We start from the raw sequence: 18,539 nt of genomic DNA, 5'->3' as shown, positions 1-18,539 counted from the left end.
TTCACCTGGTAATCTGGCCAGTAACACTGCCTCTATTGGTGTCCCCACTCTGGATGAATGAGCACAGGGGGCACCTATGGACAGCAGCATTGTCAGTCTGGGGGAAGAGCAGTGTGTTACTAGCAGGTTTAGATACATCAAATTAAAGGCAATCTCAAGCTTACTTTTTTGGGATAAAGGTTTTTATGTAAATAAAAGCTGATCATTTTTAAGCACCCCTGTCGGTGCTAAATAGTTTGCCCTATCCCTGTAACTGCAAGAGCAAAAAGTAGGACTTTCTGACTAGATTGCCAAATAAAAATAGAAGAAAGAAAGCATAAAAAAATACAGTCAACACTTTTACTATTTGGTGAGCTACAATATAATAGATGTTTGTTTTCAGTTTGATATTGCTTTAAGGAACCATTCTACAGGTTTGCAGTTGTGCCATACTCTTTCCATTTTCGGATGATGGATTAAACGGTGCTCCGTGAGATGTTCAAAGCTTGGGGTATTTTTTTTATAACCTAACCCTGCTTTAAACTTTTCCACAACTTTATCCCTGACCTGTCTGGTGTGTTCCTTGGCCTTCATGACACTTTTTGTTCACAAAGGTTCTCTAACAAACCTCTGAGGGCTTCACAGAACAGCTGTATTTATACTGAGATTAAATCACACGCAGATGGACTCTATTTACTAATTAGGTGACTTCTGAAGGCAATTGGTTCCACTAAATTTTAGTCAGGGGTATCGTAGTAAAGGGGGCTGAATACAAATGCACGCTACACATATTTGTAAATAAATTGAAACCCAATTGTAATTTTCCTTCCACTTCACAATTATGTGCCACTGTGTGTTGGTCTATCACATAAAATCCCATATATGTTTGTTTTTGGTTGTAACATGACAAAATGTGGAAGATTTCAATGGGTATGAATAATTTTTCAAGGTCTGAAACTGAGACAGAGAGACAAGTGATAGAACACAAGCTGCGTAATCGTATCCTAGAGAAAAACAACCACATTCTATGAATGATATAGGAGACTCCATATTGCCATACCAGCCGGCATAAAAGCAATACCAAACTAACCATAGCACTGATGAGGAAAAAAATGAGAGAGGGAGGGAAAAAAAAGGCGTGGGGGGGGATGGATTGAAAGAAGGAGAGTAGTAAGAAAGAAATAGCATAGCCCAAGAAGAGCGCCCTCAGGTGCAGGAAGGGTCCACCAACCAGAGATGCCAGTCTGCCTTCAACCCGCTACCATGTCCTGAAGCTCAAAAGATTCTCTGTACATATTTGAGGAGAGCCAGGTGTGATGACAACATTTATGAGTACCCAATTCCTGTACCAAAAGTGATTCCATATGTTCAATGTGGTCCATCTCTGCTACGCACGCCACCAGAGTTGGTACGCTGGTCGAACGCCAATGTGAGTGCAATCCAGTATGAATGTACTTTCTGATAATGGGATCTCTCTTACTTTTTATAAGGTGTCAATTAAGGAGCTGAAGAACGGCAACAAACAATTGGATACCAAAATGAGGAACTTGTTGCAAGAGTTGGACTCTCAGAAAAGTCAGAACAAGAGGAAACAGGAAATGGTAAGTCTTTGGTCACATCAGTTTCAGCAGTTCATAAAGATCCACAGCTGGAAGTTTTTGAAGGCAGTCTGATCTGTGTAGCCAGCTGCTCTCTATTACTGCAGAGCTTTGTTTTGTATAGTTTGTGGTAGAGCTCCAATTTCTGTATGTTAAGGCCCCCATAGCGGTGTACGGGGAGATTAAAGGAGGAAAGAGATGGAAGGTTTTCTAAAGAAGCATCATTGGGTGTAAAAACGTACCTGTTGGTCTAGTGATTTATGTTTAAAAATAACCTGCACTTGAGAAACTGCTGAACAATTGTGAAAGAAAGCACATCTTTCTGACTGTCATTATCGGATGTGAGCCCACTTTGTGGGAGATTCCTGTGCTTCAGCAGTGCCCAGTGGCTACTGTCCCCTATGGTGCCTGTACTTTGAGCGCCGTTGCCTGCAGCATTCTTCTATAAACCCAGAGTGGCTTGAAGTCACACCCCGGGGCAAGAGTCCCCGGCTCACAAAAAATAGGATAGAAATCGTACAACCTGGATCAGGACTGCCACTGGATTGCAGAAAGGCGAGTCTGCAAGAAACAGTGCCAGAGACAGAGGGCCAGATTCTCGTAGGGCAGCGTAAATGTAAGCGGGCGTAGCGTATCATAGTTGTGCTACGCCGCCGCAACTTAGTGAGGCAAGTGCTGTATTCACAAAGCACTTGCGTCCAAAGTTACGTCGGCGTAGCGTAAATGTGTCGGCGTAAGCGCGCCTAAATCAAATGAACAAGGGGGCGTGTTTTATGTAAACTATTCATGACCCCACGTAAATGACGCTTTTTTCGAAAGGCGTATGCGCGCGCATGCTCAGTATCACGTTGAATTTTCAAATTAAATTACGCCCGCTCAATGCCTAGTCGACGTGAACGTAACTTGCGTCCAGCCCCATTCACGGACGACTTACGCAAACAACGTAAAATACGAAGCTGTTCGTACGTTTCCGACGTCCATACCCAACATGACTTACCCCTGCTTTATGAGGGGTAACTTTATGCCGGCGTATGTCTTACGTAAACGACGTATCTTGATACGCCGGGCGCACGTACGTTCGTGAATCGGCGTATCTAGCTAATTAGCATATTCAACGCGGAAATATACGGAAGCGCCACCTACCGCCCAGCGGAAATATGCACCCTAAGATACGACGGCGTAGGAGACTTACGCCGCTCGTATCTAGGCAACTGTGAGGCGTATCTGATTCTATGAATCAGGCGCCGAGTTGCGGCGGGCCGCACTCAGAGTTGCGTATCTCCAGATACGCCGGCGTAACTCCTTTGAGAATCCGGGCCAGAATGCGTATTGACTCAAAAGATGCTTTGATTTTTATTTATTTTTTTAAGCTAGAGTTGGGCTTTAACTTGTAACTAATGAATCGTAAGGCTAGGTTCACACTATTGCTAATGGCAAGAGAATGTGAATGGCTCTCTATGGAGCCGGTTCACATATCTCCAATGCGGCTCCGTTGCGAATTTGCACAGGAGCCCTGTGCATCTTTTGGCCCGTTTTAGGGCCCAAATTCAGCCCAAAATTCGGTCTGAAATCGGACCTAAAACAGTGAACAAGGACTGACAGGACCCCTGCTGGGAGCCGCATCGGCATCCAGTGTGAATGGAGCCTAAAGGCATCAGATATTTACAATTTGGGGTATTGCAATTTTTTTTTTTTTTTTGCTGTATCATGTTATTTTTAGGCCATAAATAGTTTCATATTAACTCCTCACAGTCTCATCTTTTATATCTGCGTCTACTCCAAAAAAAAAATGTATTTCTACATCTTAAGATATAAAAAAATGTTTTTTGCATATTTTTTTTAATTTTTTTTTATTTACAAAACGATCTTTTAATATTTTTTTGCAGTAAAAAAACAAACATTTACAGTGGATATAAAAAGTCTACACACCCCTGTTAAAATGGCAGGTTTCTGTGATGTAAAAAAAAAATTAGACAAAGATAAATAATTTCAGAACTTTTTCCACCTTTTTAATTTGCCCTATAAACTCTACAACTCAGTTGAACAACAAACTGATATCTTTTAGGTGGAGGGAAGTAAAAATAAAATAAATAAAAAATATGGTTGCATAAGTGTGCATACCCTTAGGCTGCATTCACTCGACAGTGTTTTGGATTTGACAGCGCCAAGGTGTGAATAACCAAACGAAGTGCTCGCATTTGAGATTCCATTCATTTGAATGACACCTCAAATTGTGGTCAGAGTCTGCCGCGATTGTCGTACTATCGCAGCAACCAGTATCGTGCGATGCAGATGCATGTTGCCCCAAAGTAGCTTCTGAACTATTTTGGGCGACATGAGTCCTGCGGTTGCAGCACGTTTTATCGTGCGACAATCGCGGGGGAGCCGCACCACGACTTGAGGTGTCGTTCAAATGAGTGGAATCTCAAATGCGGGTCCCTCGTTTGGTTATTTACACCTTGGCGCTGTCAAGTCGCGGGCAGATCCACGCTGTAGTTAAAATGCAGTCTTAAACTAATAATTTGTGGAAGCACCTTTTGATTTGATTACAGCACTCAGTCTTTTTGGCGTATGAGTCTATCAGCATGGCACATCTTGACTTGGCAATATTTGCCCACTCTTCTTTGCAAAACACTCCAAATCTGTCAGATTGTGAGGGCATCTCCTCTGCACAGCCTTCTTCAGATCACACCACAGATTTTCAGTGGGATTCAGGTCTGGGCTCTGGCTGGGCCATTCCAAAACTTTAATCTACTTCTGGTGAAGCCATTCCTTTGATTTGGATGTATGCTTTGGGTTGTTGTCATGCTGAAAGATGAAGTTCCTCTTCGTGTTCAGCTTTCTAGCAGAAGCCTGATGGTTTTGTGCCAATATTGACTGGTATTTGTAACCCGTTCATAATTCCCTCTACCTTGACTAAGGCCCCTGTTCCAGCTGAAGAAAAACAGTCCCAAAGCGTGATGCTGCCACCACCATGCTTCATAGTGGGTATGGTGTTCTTTTGGGGATGTGCAGTGTTGTTTTTGTGCCAAACGTATCTTTTGGAGTTATGGCCAAAAAGTTCAACCTTGGTTTCATCAGACCAGAACACATTTTACCACATGCTTTTGGGAGACTTCAGATGTGTTTGGTTTTTTTTTTGTTTTTTTTCAAAATTTAGTCGGGCTTGGATGTTTTTAATCATAAAAAAAGGCTTCCGTCTTGTCACTCTACCCCATAGCCCAGACATATGAAGAATACGGGAGATTGTTGTCACGTACCACACAGCCATTACTTGCCAGATATTCTGCAGCTCCTTTTAATATTTTTTTTCTAGTCTTTTTTTATCAATTTTGGAGGGACGTCCAGATCTTGGAAATGTCACTGTTGTGCCAGATTTTTTCCACTTGATGATGACTGTCTTCACTGTGTTCCATGGTATAGCTAATGCCTTGGAAATTCTTTTGTACCTTTTCTCCTGACTGATACCTTTTAACAATGAGATCCCTCTAATGCTTTGGAAGCTCTCTGTGGACCATGGCTTTTGCTGTAGGATGCAACTAAGAAAATGTCAGGAAAGACCTATTAGAACAGCTCAACTTTTATTTGGGGTTATTCAGAGGCACTTTAAATGGTGGCAGGTGTGTACTGACTCCTATTTAGCATGCGTTTGTGATTACTTAATTCTGAACACAGCTATATCCCCAGTTTTAAGAGGGTGTACTCACTTTTACAACCGCATTATTTTAGTTTTTATTGCCCCCCCCCTGAAAGATTTCAGTTTGTTGTTTAAATGAGTTATACCGTTTATAGGTCACTTTAAAGGTGGAACAAGTTCTGAAATATATTTTATCTTTGACTATTTTTTTTACATCACAGAAACCTGACATTTTAACAGTGGTATGTAGATTTTTTTTATCCACTGTACATGCCAGAGAAAAAACAAATGTAACCAAAATAACACATTTAATAAAAAACCCTATATCGGGTGAAAAAAGGAATCCTGACGTAGCAGCAACCAGAATTGGGCCCTGGGACCCTTACATTTAACTGTAGTTCAAAGACAAGGTCACTAAGCATGAAGTTGGATAAATGTGTAGACAAAACAATGCCAATCTGCAGCGAGACCACACAGTGCAGGGGAAAGGCACTTCTCCTGTCTTGCTGGGGTGTACCATGGCATTGTAGTGGATCACCAGAGAAGGAGAAAAAAAAAAGGGGGGGGGGGTTGTGAGGGAGGGAGTAGTAAGACGGGGGGTGGTGGAAAGTAAGTATGAGAAGGACAAGTAGGGTTGCCCCTCTCCAAGTCAGAACCGCCGTGGCAGAAATAGCACTGTAGCCCCAGTGGCTACCATCTTTTAAATCTTTTTTTATAGGTCTTCTGCTTTAAGGAGGTCTTTAATAAATATTAAATCCCCATGTTTTTGAGATATATTGATCTGGTAGTAAAAAAATAAAATGATCTCCCAGGTAATATTATACAGGATTAATATAACATTATGCCATTTTTTTTTATCAAGCAGAGGAATTAAATTTTGTCCACAGAAGGCATTTGGTTATTCTAAAGCTAATTCTCTCCCTAGATATACGAAGGACAGAAATCCATAGAACAGCTTAAACAGCAGTATGAGCAACATTCAGCGGAACTCTCAGAGGTAACAATGTTGTGCTTGCTGGATTTAGCACTTTATTCACCCCTGATCTAAGTTGTATCAGTTTATTTCTTATCTTTTTGTTTGGTTTCAGATGCAAATTGCTTTAAATGAAACAAAACTAAAGGAGCAGAAGGTGCGCTCTGATCTTCGTAGCGTGCAGGAGGAAAACACCTGTCTGAAGGCCAGGAAGGAGCAGGTATGTACCAGATTTATATCCCTATGTTAGCTGACATATCTGCATTCTTTGTCTGTTCAGCACTTGATAGTCCAAACTACCTACCTGTCTTATAATGATTAAGCACAAGATGTTTGTGTGAAACACGTCTACGTGACCTCGTGTTGGTGTCTTTGGTGTTATCACTTTGAACAATAAAAGGCACTCGGATTTCCTGGATCTACAGCCATTTCTTTTCTTACCACCTACCTGTCTTATTGTCTTCTTCACTAGAGTACACTTGAGCCTAGTACACACAGGCTGAATGTCGGGCTGCATCGACCGGTTCAATAGAAACCAGCCGACATTCGGCCCGGGTGTACTGCAGGTGGTCTGACAGAAGCCGGACAAATTTCTGTCGAAGGGGCATGACCAAAAAAGGTCTGCCAACCGACTCCATACCAGCACTCTCAGCCAATAACCGGAGTGTTCTGGCGGGTGGGTCATCCCCCTGTAAGAACACCATAGAACAGCAGGTTAGATCACTGTACTAATATCAGATAATTAGTATATTTATTTATAAAAAAAAAAATCATTCAGCCCGCTGGGTTGAATGAAAAAAAGCTAGTAGTGTGTTCAAGGTTTAAAGCTGGCCATAGATAGTTTGAATCTCAAACCATGTATGGGAAGGCTGAATATACCAAGTTAATCGATTGATCAACTTGGGTACAACCAGCCTGCTGGATTTTGCATGCAATTATCGCTAGTTGTTGCTATAGCTGCTAGAAATAATCACTGTGTTCTCCCAACGGGGATGGCTACCCCCGCCCTATGACGGGAGAAGACAATGGTTCAGCAGGAGGGATTCCCCTGTCAACACGCGTAGAGAATTTCTTTCCTGCAACCCGTAATTGCTGGGAAAGAAATTTGCTCCGTGTATGGCCGGCTTTACACTTTACACAAGCTTTTAGGGCTGTTTGGTGTAGGTGGCCAAGGAACACCACCGCCCATCAAACTTACCCATTAATGTCAATAGGGCCATGCTGCAGCCACAAGCCAAAAATTTGGTTCGCAGTTGCAGCATGAGGTTTCAATAGAAAATCCTCATTCACATTTACCTGTGTAAAAGGGGCCTTGGACAGGAATTCTCTTTTTTAAATCGGATAATGTTTTTTTTTAAACATTTTCTCAAACAGAAAAAAAAAAAACAGGGAAGAATGCAGCACATAAAATACTGGCAGCATGAACAGAATAAACATCAAATGGTTATGATGCAAAGTATCTCGTATATAAAGTGCAGAATTCTCATCTAGACATGTGACTGCTGTAGGAAACGCTTCAACTTTATAATGTCAATTTTTGTTTATCACTGAGCAATAAACACCAGTCCATATTATAATGTATGCAAATTCTACAGTTTACATCGCCGCTTAAGGGTGGTCCAAGACATGAATTACTTAACACCATTGCAAATGTGTTTTAGCTGCTGAAAGAAACAGAAGGCTGGAGTGAGAGACAGCGAGAGCTGGAGGAGCAGATACAGCTGCAGCAGAAATCTCACAAGGATATGGAGGAAGCTCTGGCATACAAAGAAAATGAGATCGAAGTAAGTCGCAGCCGGTTCTCATCGCTAGACAGTCCTGTCTTGGAGGGCCATATTGGATCACAGGCCACGTTGTCTACACAAAAATTTTAAAGCAAAATTGTAGTCTTTTCATCAATAAAGCTAATGAATTCCAGTTGAATCAAAAAGGGAAGTTTTAATTGTTCTTACCTTACAGTATTTTCTAATTCTTCTACAGCAGAAAATTCACATTGCCAGCTTATAAGTATTGCAGCTCTGTGATCAGCAGGGAACCTAAGCTGTGCAATAGTGGTGACAGTACAGGGGGTGGGGGGGGGTTAAACCACTGTGCAGAGAGAACTACTGACACAGATCACAGCGGTCTACAGCATGTTCCTTCTGGCAATTGGAGCTTTCTGCTGGGGAAGAATAAAAAGGGAAAAAAAAGACTTTGTACTTTTTTTTAAATCCAGCCTAACATCATTTATGGGGAAACTATGGGCCAGATTCTTGTAGATCGCCGCATCTCTGCGGCGGCGTAACGTATCTCATTTACGTTACGCCGCCGCAAGTTTTACGGGCAAGTGCTTGATTCACAAAGCACTTGCCTGTAAAAGTTGCGGCGGCGTAGCGCAAATCCTCCGGCGCAAACCCGCCTAATTTAAATGATCCGGGTAGGGGGCGTGGATCATTTAAATTAGGCGCGTTCCCACGCCGATCGTACTGCACATGCGCCGTCCCTAAAATTTCACGACGTGCATTGCGCTAAATGATGTCGCAAAGACGTCATTGGTTTCGACGTGAACGTAAATGGCGTCCAGCGTCATTCACGGACGACTTGCGCAAACGACGTAAAATTTTCAAATTTCGACGCGGGAACGACGGCCATACTTAACATTGGCTACGCCACCTAGGGGGCAGCTTTATCTTTACGCCGCGTATCTCTTACGGAAACGGCGTAAATTTACTGCGACGGGCAAGCGTATGTTCGTGAATCGGCATAACGACTCATTTGCATATTCTACGCCGACTGCAATGGGAGCGCCACTTAGCGGCCAGCGTAAATATTGCACCCTAAGATACGCCGGTGCAGGCCGTCGTATCTTAGGCATGTTTAAGTGTATCTCGGTTTGAGAATACACTTAAACATACGACGGGCTTAGATTCGGAGTTACGTCGGCGTATCTACTGATACGCCGGCGTAACTCTTTGAGAATCTGGCCCTATATTTGGGCTCTAAATAGTTTACAGACTTTGCCCAGTTGTGTATCACAATTTGCGGTGACTTAGTGCTACAGTGAGGGGAAAAACTATTTGATCCCCTGCTGATTTTGTACGTTTGCCCACTGTCAAATGATCAATCTATCATTTAATGGGAGGTTTATTTTAACAGTGAAAGACAGAATAACAACAAAAATATCCATAAAAACACATTTCAAAAAAGTTGAGTGAAATAAGTATTTGATCCCTTCGCAAAACATGAATTATTAATTGGTGGCAAAACCCTTGTTGGCAATCACAGAGGTTAGAGGTTTCTTGTAGTTGGCCACCAGGTTTGCTAACATCTCAGGAGGGATTGCAGATCCTCTCCAAGTCATTAAGGTTTCGAGGCTGACGTTTGGTAACTCGAACCTTCAGCTCCCTCCACATATTTTCTATGGGAGTAAGGTCTGGAGACTGGCTAGGCCACTCCAGGACCTTAATGTGCTTCTTCTTGAGCCACTCCTTTGTTGCCTTGGCTGTGTGTTCTGGGTCACGCTGGAATACCCATTCACAACCCATTTTCAATTCCCTGGTTGAGGGAAGGAGGTTCTCGCTCAACATTTGACAGTACATTGCCCGTCCATCATCCCTTTGATGCTGTGAAGTTATCCTGTCCCCTTAGCAGAAAAACACCCCCAAAGCATAATGTTTCCACCTCCATGTTTGACGTGGGGATGGTGTTCTTGGGGGTCATTGGCAGGATTCCACCTCCTCCAAGCACGGCGAGTTGAGTTGATGCCAAAGAGCTTCATTTTGGTCTCATCTGACCACAACACTTTCACCCACTTCTCCTCTGAATCATTCAAATGTTCATTAGAAAACTTCAGACAGGTCTGTACATGTGCTTGTGGACGCTGCAGAATTTCAGCCCTTCACGACTATAGCGTGTTACCAATTGTTTTCTTGGTGACTATGGTCCCAGCTGCCCTGAGATCATTGGCAAGATTCTCCTGTGTAGTTCTGGGCTGATTCCTCCCCGTTCTCATGATCGTTGAGGTGAGATCTTGCATTGAGCCCCAGACCAGGGGGAGAGTGACAGTCACTTTGTGTTTCTTCCATTTGCGAATAATCGCACCAATTGTTGTCACCCTTCTCACCAAGCTGCTTGACGATGGTCTTTGTAGCCCATTTCAGTCTTGTCCCTGACATCCTTGGACAGATCTTGGATCTTGGCCATGGTGGAGAGATTTGAATCTGATTGATTGCTTTTGTGGACAGGTGTCTTTTATACAGGTAACAAGCAGAGATTAGGAGCACTCCATTTAGGACCCCTTTCATACTGGGTCGCTTTGCAGATGCTATAACGCTAAAAATAGCACCTGCAAAGCGACCTGAAACAGCCGCTGCTGACTGTCCAGTTTTAAAACCCCAGAGGGGCTTTCACACTGGAGCGGTGCGCTAGCAGGATGGTAAAAAAAAGTCCTGCTAGTGGCATCTTTGTGTATACCGCTCCTCCACTGCTCCTGCCCATTGAAATCATTGGGCGTCGCGGCTATTCCACCGGCAAAGCACCTCTGTAGAGGCGATTTTGAGGTGGTTTTAACCCTTTCTCGGCCGCTTTTGGGGGGATAAAAGCGCCCCGCTAGCTGGCGAATAGCGCCGCAAAATTGATGGTAAATCGCCTCTAAAACTAGCAGCGCTTTACTGCCGACGCCGCCCTACGCCCCAGTGTGAAAGGGGCCTAAGAGTGTTCCTAATCTCAGCTCGTTACCTGTATAGGAGACACTTGGGAGCCATAAATCTCACTGTTTGATAGGGGATCAAATACTTATTTCACGCATTAAAATGCAAATTGTATAACTTCTTTTGAAATGCGTTTTTTGGGTTATTTTTGTCTCTCACTGTTAAAAAGTAACCTACCATTAAAATTATAGACTGATCATTTTTTTGTCAGTGGGCAAACGTAAATAATCAGCAGGGGATCAAATACTTTTTCCCCCCTCGCTGTATATGTAATATGACCACATATCCTCGCCACCTACATTGCCAGCAACCACTTATTGGTGCTATCTTTGCAAATTGTCCACTGTGAAACATTCAATCCTTACAAACTTTCATCATGCTCCCTATGGTATCAGTCAAAGGAATGCTTGGGTAGATTTTGGGAACAAGAAGGCACAGTGGAGAATCTCTGCACTGTGATGATGCTTCTTGATTGATCAGAGAGGTGATGCAGGAAAAAGGCAGATCTGTGGTAGCAGATTGCTGTTGGTTCCTGATTCTGCACGTTGGCAGCAGAGGGAAATTTCACTGCAGAAATGTGTGAGAATCCTTTTACCTGTAATATATTATTTTGGCAGGTAAATCGATTCACGTATTTGTTTCCAACTGTGTATTTAGCTGTTTGTCTAAGTTCCACTTGTAGGTGTTTTTCGTTTTTTTTCTGTTGTAAAGGGTTACACAGTATGATAGTGCTATGCAAATAAAGAAAGATGCTAAAAGAAGTATATTGTCAGGTGCTGACCAACTGCATCATGCAACTGAAGCAGCTGGAAGAAGACACGGTGGCTGGGGAAGATGGCAGCTGGCAGCCGGACGGTGATGGAGAGCTGGAAAACGGAGAGTTGCCAGGTAATTGTCAATTTGGTTAAAGCTGAACTTCAGGTAGACAAAAGTACACAGATAAATGCAGCTCTGTATTCATTAATATTTCATTAAATGTGTTTTGTAATAGTAATCTGTGTAAGTATTTGAATTTGGCTCTGTATCAATGTCTTGCTGTCTATTGTACAGCAGAGACAATCAAGATTTCTGCAGTTCTTATGTGCTAACAATGCACAAGCTGATAGGAGAGTTCAGAGACAGAGAGCTAAGCCTATTCTTCTGTTGCTTTTCCTATCACTGTCCAGTCACAGGTGGGGGGAGAGACAAGACGCGCGCGCGTGTGTGTGTGTGTTTTTCAGAACTACAGCAGATAAAAAAATTGGGTAATTTTGTTTGCCAGATAGGACTGTGCTGTGTGCCAGAGCTGTGTAAAGCCCCATACACACCATCGGACTTTTGGCCAACCAACTTCAAAATCTGCAACTTTTCGAATTTGTCTGACCGTGTGTATGCTCCATCGGACCAACTTTTTCTGGTTTCATCCGACAAAAAGTTGGGTCTGCAAATGGACCAACTTTTCGGCAACAAAAGTCTGATGGTGCCTTGTCTGACCGTGTGTACAGCAATCCAACCAACTTTTGGACAAAGTGCAAATACGCATGCTCAGAACCAATGTTAAAAGCAACAAACAATGGCAGAAGTTAACCAAAGGATGGCGGTAAAGAGCAGAAAAGAGCAAAAAAAACACGTGATGTTAGGAAAGTTTTAGAAAAGTTTGCAGAAAAGTCTGACTGTGTGTATGCTATGGGTGTGGCCGCACAAATCAATTAGGACAAAAATCCAAGGGAAATTTTGTTGGATGTCTGACCGTGTGTATGAGCCTTAAGTCTCAGAACTGGATGGACCGAAATGCAAATTCTTTGCCATGTAAAAGGACTCCCATATGTATTTCATCTGTGTATTTAGCTGTTTGTGTAGAATTCGAGTTCAAGCCAGTTTGTTGCTTAGGTCCGTTCACAGTCCGATGAATGATTTTCAGTGTCCCTTTATTGCTTATTTAGATAAACGCAAGGAAAAGATGAAGCTGCAGATTAAGCAGATGATGGACGTCTCACGGGTAATTATTACTGATATCACTTATGATGTTGAGGACCTTTCATGAAAACATGACATTCTAAGTATAACCTGTATTACCCACTCATGTTCTCTATACGGCCTGGTGTAAAGATTCGACACACTACATTCTGATTTCAGCTCAGCGGTGGAGAAAATGCTGAACACAACAAACAGCCCAATTACTTCAGACATCATGATCTCCTGCACATATAAAGTGTAATTTTTGGCAATTCTTTTCCACGTCCTCCTTAAAATTTATCTCCAATTTTAGTGGTGTTAAAATTGAGCTCTGATGCCCTTGGGAAGTTTTGCTCATATTGTAACTGTCCGTGCTCCGCTGAATCTTCGCTTTGCAGCCTGCTTGGTATCACATGGCCTTTCTAAACATTTGAATTCACAGGCGTGTTATTCTCGCTAAATCCCCCTGAGTCTCAGAAGGGGTTTTTTTTTGGTTGCGTAAATTTTACCTTTTAGGGTATATGCTCTAACATATTATAAATCATTTTTTTTCCTAGACAGATTTTAATTTTGTAACAGATTTATATACATATATTTGTATTTCCTTTTTAATTAAAGCGGAGGCACGGCGTTAAAAAATAAAATAAAACATTTAAAAGTCAGCAGCTACAAACACTGTAGCTGCTGACTTTTAATATGGACACTTACCTGTCCAGGGTGCCCACAATGTCGGCAGCCAAAGTCTCGGCTGCCCCGCCGCCATCCTCTGTGAGGGAATCAGGAAGTGAAGCATTGCGGCTTCACTTCCCGATTTTCCTACTGCGCATGCGCAAGTCACGCAGCCCTATGTGAATGGGCGGATGTCTCCTGAGACACACACACAAGGTCCCAGAAGACACCGCTCCCCATTTCCCAGGAGGCAGCGCAAGGAGGAGAAGAAAGAAGACCACCGCGGACGAGGAAGTGGCAGATTAGGATGTTCTGAATAGTAACGGCCATTTCTGGTAAGTATAAAAACATTATTTTTTTTCTAATTTTTTTTTTGTAGCCTTTTTGGCTATTTTTTTTTTTTTTTTTTTTTTAGGGTGGACCTCCGCTTTAACATTAGGAATAAATGGTAAAAAAAAAAAAAACCTTCCTCTAAGTTTTTCCTAATACATAATTTGAGCAATCCCATATATTTACCTCCATATATAATCAGTGCAACTTTTTTGTAACATAGTGGGATGATAAATCTCAAAGTGAACATAAAGGTATGTGTTTTATTTTGAGAGAGCTTTATTCCGCTTTCAGTGATATATTACAAAAGCACGCAGGGATAAAAAAAAAACACTTTAGTTAGCATTCAACCAGACAACCTAATTAACCCTCCTGCACGCGTGTTTGATTTAGGGATATCAAAAAGGGAGCGCCTCTGGAGGACAGTGACTGAGTTGGACGGTTCAGTATTTTCTTAACGTGTTGCAAAAATACTGTTAGGGCTGAATTAATATGCAAGTTGGCTTGTCTGGCATAGTGCAAAGTCAATGTCAAGTGAACGCAATGCCAATTTTGCAATTGCAGCACCTGTAATAAAAAATTAATCACCACTCCCTATGCCTTCATCATCACAACCTAATCTTACTTGATGTTATGTTAGAAGTTCTGGGGAAAAAAATTATTTATTTATTTTTTCTTTAAGCCGGCTATAGATGATTTGATTTTCTTTCCTGTAACCACTGGTTGTAGGAATGAAAATCAATTGATTTCCCCATCATCACAGTGTTGATGGAGGAATCCCTCCTGCTGTGATATTGTGTTCTCCTGATGGGGGGGCCAGGGTAAGGGGTTCCGGCTGGGAGAAGACGCAGTGATTGTATTGCTGCCAATATTCTTGCGAAAAGCAAGACAGGCTGGTTGTACCAAGTTGATTGATCAACTTGGGTACATTCAGCCTTGCCCATTCTTGCCCATACATGATTTGAATTTCGTCTGTTGCACAGGCCAAGATTCAAACCTTCCATGTCTGGCTGTAAAGTCCCCACTTCAGCTGTTAGTATTTTTTGGCTGAAGCGATCTGCCTCTGGGTCTGACAAGCCCACTGATTTAGAAAACAAGTGCAGCGCCAATTGAAGAACCACCTGTATGGTGGATCTTTGATAACCACCAAATGGCAAATAATGGTCAAAAGTGTGATTGGATAAGAGCAATTCTACTCCTCCAATGATAAGCCACTACAACCGTGAGTGGGTATAAATTAATAAAGTGCTCTTAAAACCGCATCGGTAAACTGTTATAGAAAACCATGAAATATAGTATATTAATGAATAACCATGTGAATATCAAGAAAATGGTGATACATATAGTCCCATTCAATCGAGAGAATAGTTCATACACCATAAGTTGGTAAGAATGCAATTTCCCCTCAGGTAGACGTGGACAATGTATATCCTTAAGGTTGTAATCCCCGGAACATAGAAAGGTTAGGTACTCTTACCGGATGGAGTGGACCCACAGCTCACCGTATGGTGGGGGGTCTCAAAGGCTCTTGTGGGCCGATTTGCCCTCCCTGGTCACCGTCTCGGTCCCTTTCACTGGTTATCCCGGACGTGGTCTATATCCGATTTGTTCAGGATGTACCCGTGGCCAGATATCTCACTCTTATCCGAATACCGTAAGCTGTAATAATACACCAATGTGTTCCAATCTGGAAAAAAAGGAAAAAAGCTCCTCATAGCGTACAAATGTAAAATTTAATAACATTTCAAAAAGTCACACTGAATTCCTTCAAAGTTCATATCCAAATCCAAATCAGCACACAAAAAATATAAAAAAGTTCCCCAGCAGTCACCCACAATAGGTACATGGGAAAAAATGTTATCCAGCAATGCGCAGTAGGAAATGGTAAGGACCAGTGTACCCGACCGGTTTCGTCTCAGATAGACTTCTACAGCCCTGTAGAAGTCTATCTGAGACAAAACCGGTCGGGTACACTGGTCCTTACCATTTCCTACTGCGCATTGCTGGATAACATTTTTTCCCATGTACCTATTGTGGGTGACTGCTGGGGAACTTTTTTATATTTTTTTATGGTTTTTTTTTGTCTGCTGATTTGGATATGAACTTTGCAGGAATTCAGTGTGATTTTTTTGACATTTTATTAAATTTTACATTTTTAAGCTATGAGGAGCTTTTTTCATTTTTTCCCCTGATTGGAACACATTGGTGTATTATTACTGCCTACGGTATTCGGATTGGAGCGAGATATCTGGCCACGGGTACATCCTGAGCATATTGGATATAGACCACGTCCAGGATAACCAGTGAAAGGGACGGTGACCAGGGAGGGCAATCGGCCCACAAGAGCCTTTGAGACCCCCCCCACCGTACGGTGAGCTGTGGGTCCACTCCATCCGGTAAGAGTACCTAACCTTTCTATGTTCCGGGGATTACAACTTTAAGGATATACATTGTCCACGTCTACCTGAGGGGAAATTGCATTCTTACCACCTTATGGTGTATGGACTATTCTCTCGATTGAATGGGACTATATGTATCACCATTTTCTTGATATTCACATGGTTATTCATTAATATACTATATTTCAGTGTTTTCTATAACAGTTTACCGATGCTGTTTTAAGTGCACATTATTAATTTATACCCACTCACGGTTGTGGTGGCTTATCATTGGAGGAGTAGAATTGCTCTTGTCCAATCACACTTTTGACCATTATTTGCCATTTGGTGGTTATCAAAGATCCGCCATACAGGTGGTTCTTCAATTGGCGCTGCACTTGTTTTCTATATCTTTTCACAATTATCCTTTGTTGTGTTGGCTGCCTTACAGTTTAGTTTGTTTTTTCAGTTTAGCGCAATATATTTTACTACATACTTTTTAAGCCCACTGATTCCCCACATTTTCTGGGTCTGGATGCAGCAAGGTCTTTTGTGAGACACTATTTGGCTGCTTCTGTTTATTTAGTCAATAAGCAGGCTGGTGGAACCAGTAAGGTGTTGGGATTAAGGGTGAAGCCAAAGGGCACATGAGGAAAAAAGATCTGCAATTTAAACCTTCTATGCAGATAGTGTCCTTGAATCAGACTCCAGCTGGGAACTATAATGGCCAAAGTCAAGCAATCTTCTCTGGGCAACTCTGTATGGATAGATATAATTGTAGGATCTGGCGTAGGAGTTAATCGGACTGCTTTCATTATTTGGGTTTAAAATCATTTTTTGGCTGTGTTAGGTGAAAACAACACTATCAATAATTGAGGAAGAAAAAGATTTGTACCAGAGGAAGCTAACAGATGAGGTTTCTGCAAGACAAGATTTAGAAGGTTGGTAATAATTTTATCAGTTTTTTTGCCTTGTTTCTGTTCTGTCTACATACTGCAAAAAAAAAAACTTTCACATCAGTACCAATGCCAGAGAGTATCTTACTCTGATGTCCTCACCACAATTACACTACCATACACACCAGAATTGCCAGTTTGAGGTTAAAAGTACCAGTATGTTTTGGAACTAAAGAGGGAAACGCAAATGTTTTGAGGAAACCCATACAAGCAACATAACATGCCTTGTTGGAACTGAACCAAGAACCTCTGTAGTTGGAGAAAAAACAGGAATGCTGACCACTAAAACACGGTATTGCTCGAAAAATAAAAATCTTACAGTAGATCTCAATCCTAATTGGGTGACATTTTTGTTTTCTAAAGTACTAGGCATCATAAACGACTGCTTTTTTTTTTTTTTTTTTTTAATACACCATATCATTTTTACATTTTTTTTTTCATCCTTGATTATATGAAATGTTGCTCATCCTCTGTGGCTTATTTCCTCCACTTACTGTCTATATGCATTCCAGCATTGTCTGCACATCATCTGTGCAATGTATGTTGCCAATGCTACTTACAGTGTCCAGAGGTGCATATGACAGGGTGAGTAGCCAAGCAAAATATGGAGACAGTTGTCACCCCATAACAGAAAGTGCATGACAGGGTGTCCAGATGTTTATAGAAAGCTGCAATTTTAAAAAGGCTGAAAACATCTATTGAAATGACATTAACCTGTGAAAGCTTTTAAGAGATTTTGGTGAAATCCTAGCCATTTTAGGCTGTTTGTTGAAATTTGTTCACTCTGCTAGATAAGCTGAATGAACCAACTGACTTTGTTTTGAAGAAACAAGTATTATATTTATTTGGCCTTGTGTTCTGTGTCTTTTTCAGATCAAATTAAGCAACTTCAGCATGACGGCAGTTCTTTGCAGTCTGAAAAAACACGACTGGACAATGAAAGTAAAACCCTGCGCCAGAAAGTAGAAATCCTCACTGAGCTTTATCAGCAGAAGGAGATGGCACTTCAAAAGTAAATATCATTAATGTGCAAATACACAAATCTATATGTTCAATACCCTTTTATTACATTTACTGATGGGCGTGTATATAGTCTATTTGCTCTGTGTGGCTCACGGGAAACCCATCACTCACACATGAGATGCGTGGCTCCAGGCACATCACCACCCTATTCTCCCTACTGGTATTTATAAAAACGCCTATAAATAGAGATATAGATATAGTTCTCTCTATATAGAGATATCTATATCTCATATATATATATATATATATATATATATATATATATATATCTCTATTTTTTTTATTTCAGGCCTGAGTAGCACTCGCACATTATGTGAATGTGACGCTCAGTCCTGGAGAACTAGAGTAATAGTTGGTGGTTATCCTTTGCTTG

General features: G+C 41.7%; 1 protein-coding gene across 3 annotated transcripts in view; it reads left to right on the top strand.

Moving 5' to 3' along the window:
- Window positions 1-18,539, top strand: part of MIA3 (MIA SH3 domain ER export factor 3) — a 132,830-nt gene that overhangs the window by 88,721 nt on the left and 25,570 nt on the right. For all 3 annotated transcript variants that reach the window (XM_040351409.1, XM_040351408.1, XM_040351407.1), the window contains 8 exons: window positions 1,470-1,580; window positions 6,140-6,211; window positions 6,303-6,407; window positions 7,849-7,971; window positions 11,649-11,763; window positions 12,798-12,853; window positions 17,038-17,128; window positions 18,017-18,155. In XM_040351409.1, coding sequence (XP_040207343.1) covers window positions 1,470-1,580; window positions 6,140-6,211; window positions 6,303-6,407; window positions 7,849-7,971; window positions 11,649-11,763; window positions 12,798-12,853; window positions 17,038-17,128; window positions 18,017-18,155 — 812 coding nt within the window. The remainder of the gene's footprint in view (window positions 1-1,469; window positions 1,581-6,139; window positions 6,212-6,302; window positions 6,408-7,848; window positions 7,972-11,648; window positions 11,764-12,797; window positions 12,854-17,037; window positions 17,129-18,016; window positions 18,156-18,539) is intronic.

This window comes from Rana temporaria, chromosome 4 (assembly GCF_905171775.1).
Source record: "Rana temporaria chromosome 4, aRanTem1.1, whole genome shotgun sequence".
Lineage (NCBI taxonomy): Eukaryota > Metazoa > Chordata > Amphibia > Anura > Ranidae > Rana > Rana temporaria.
Note: the sequence above shows the minus strand (reverse complement) of the source record. Positions and strands in the feature narration are given on the sequence as shown.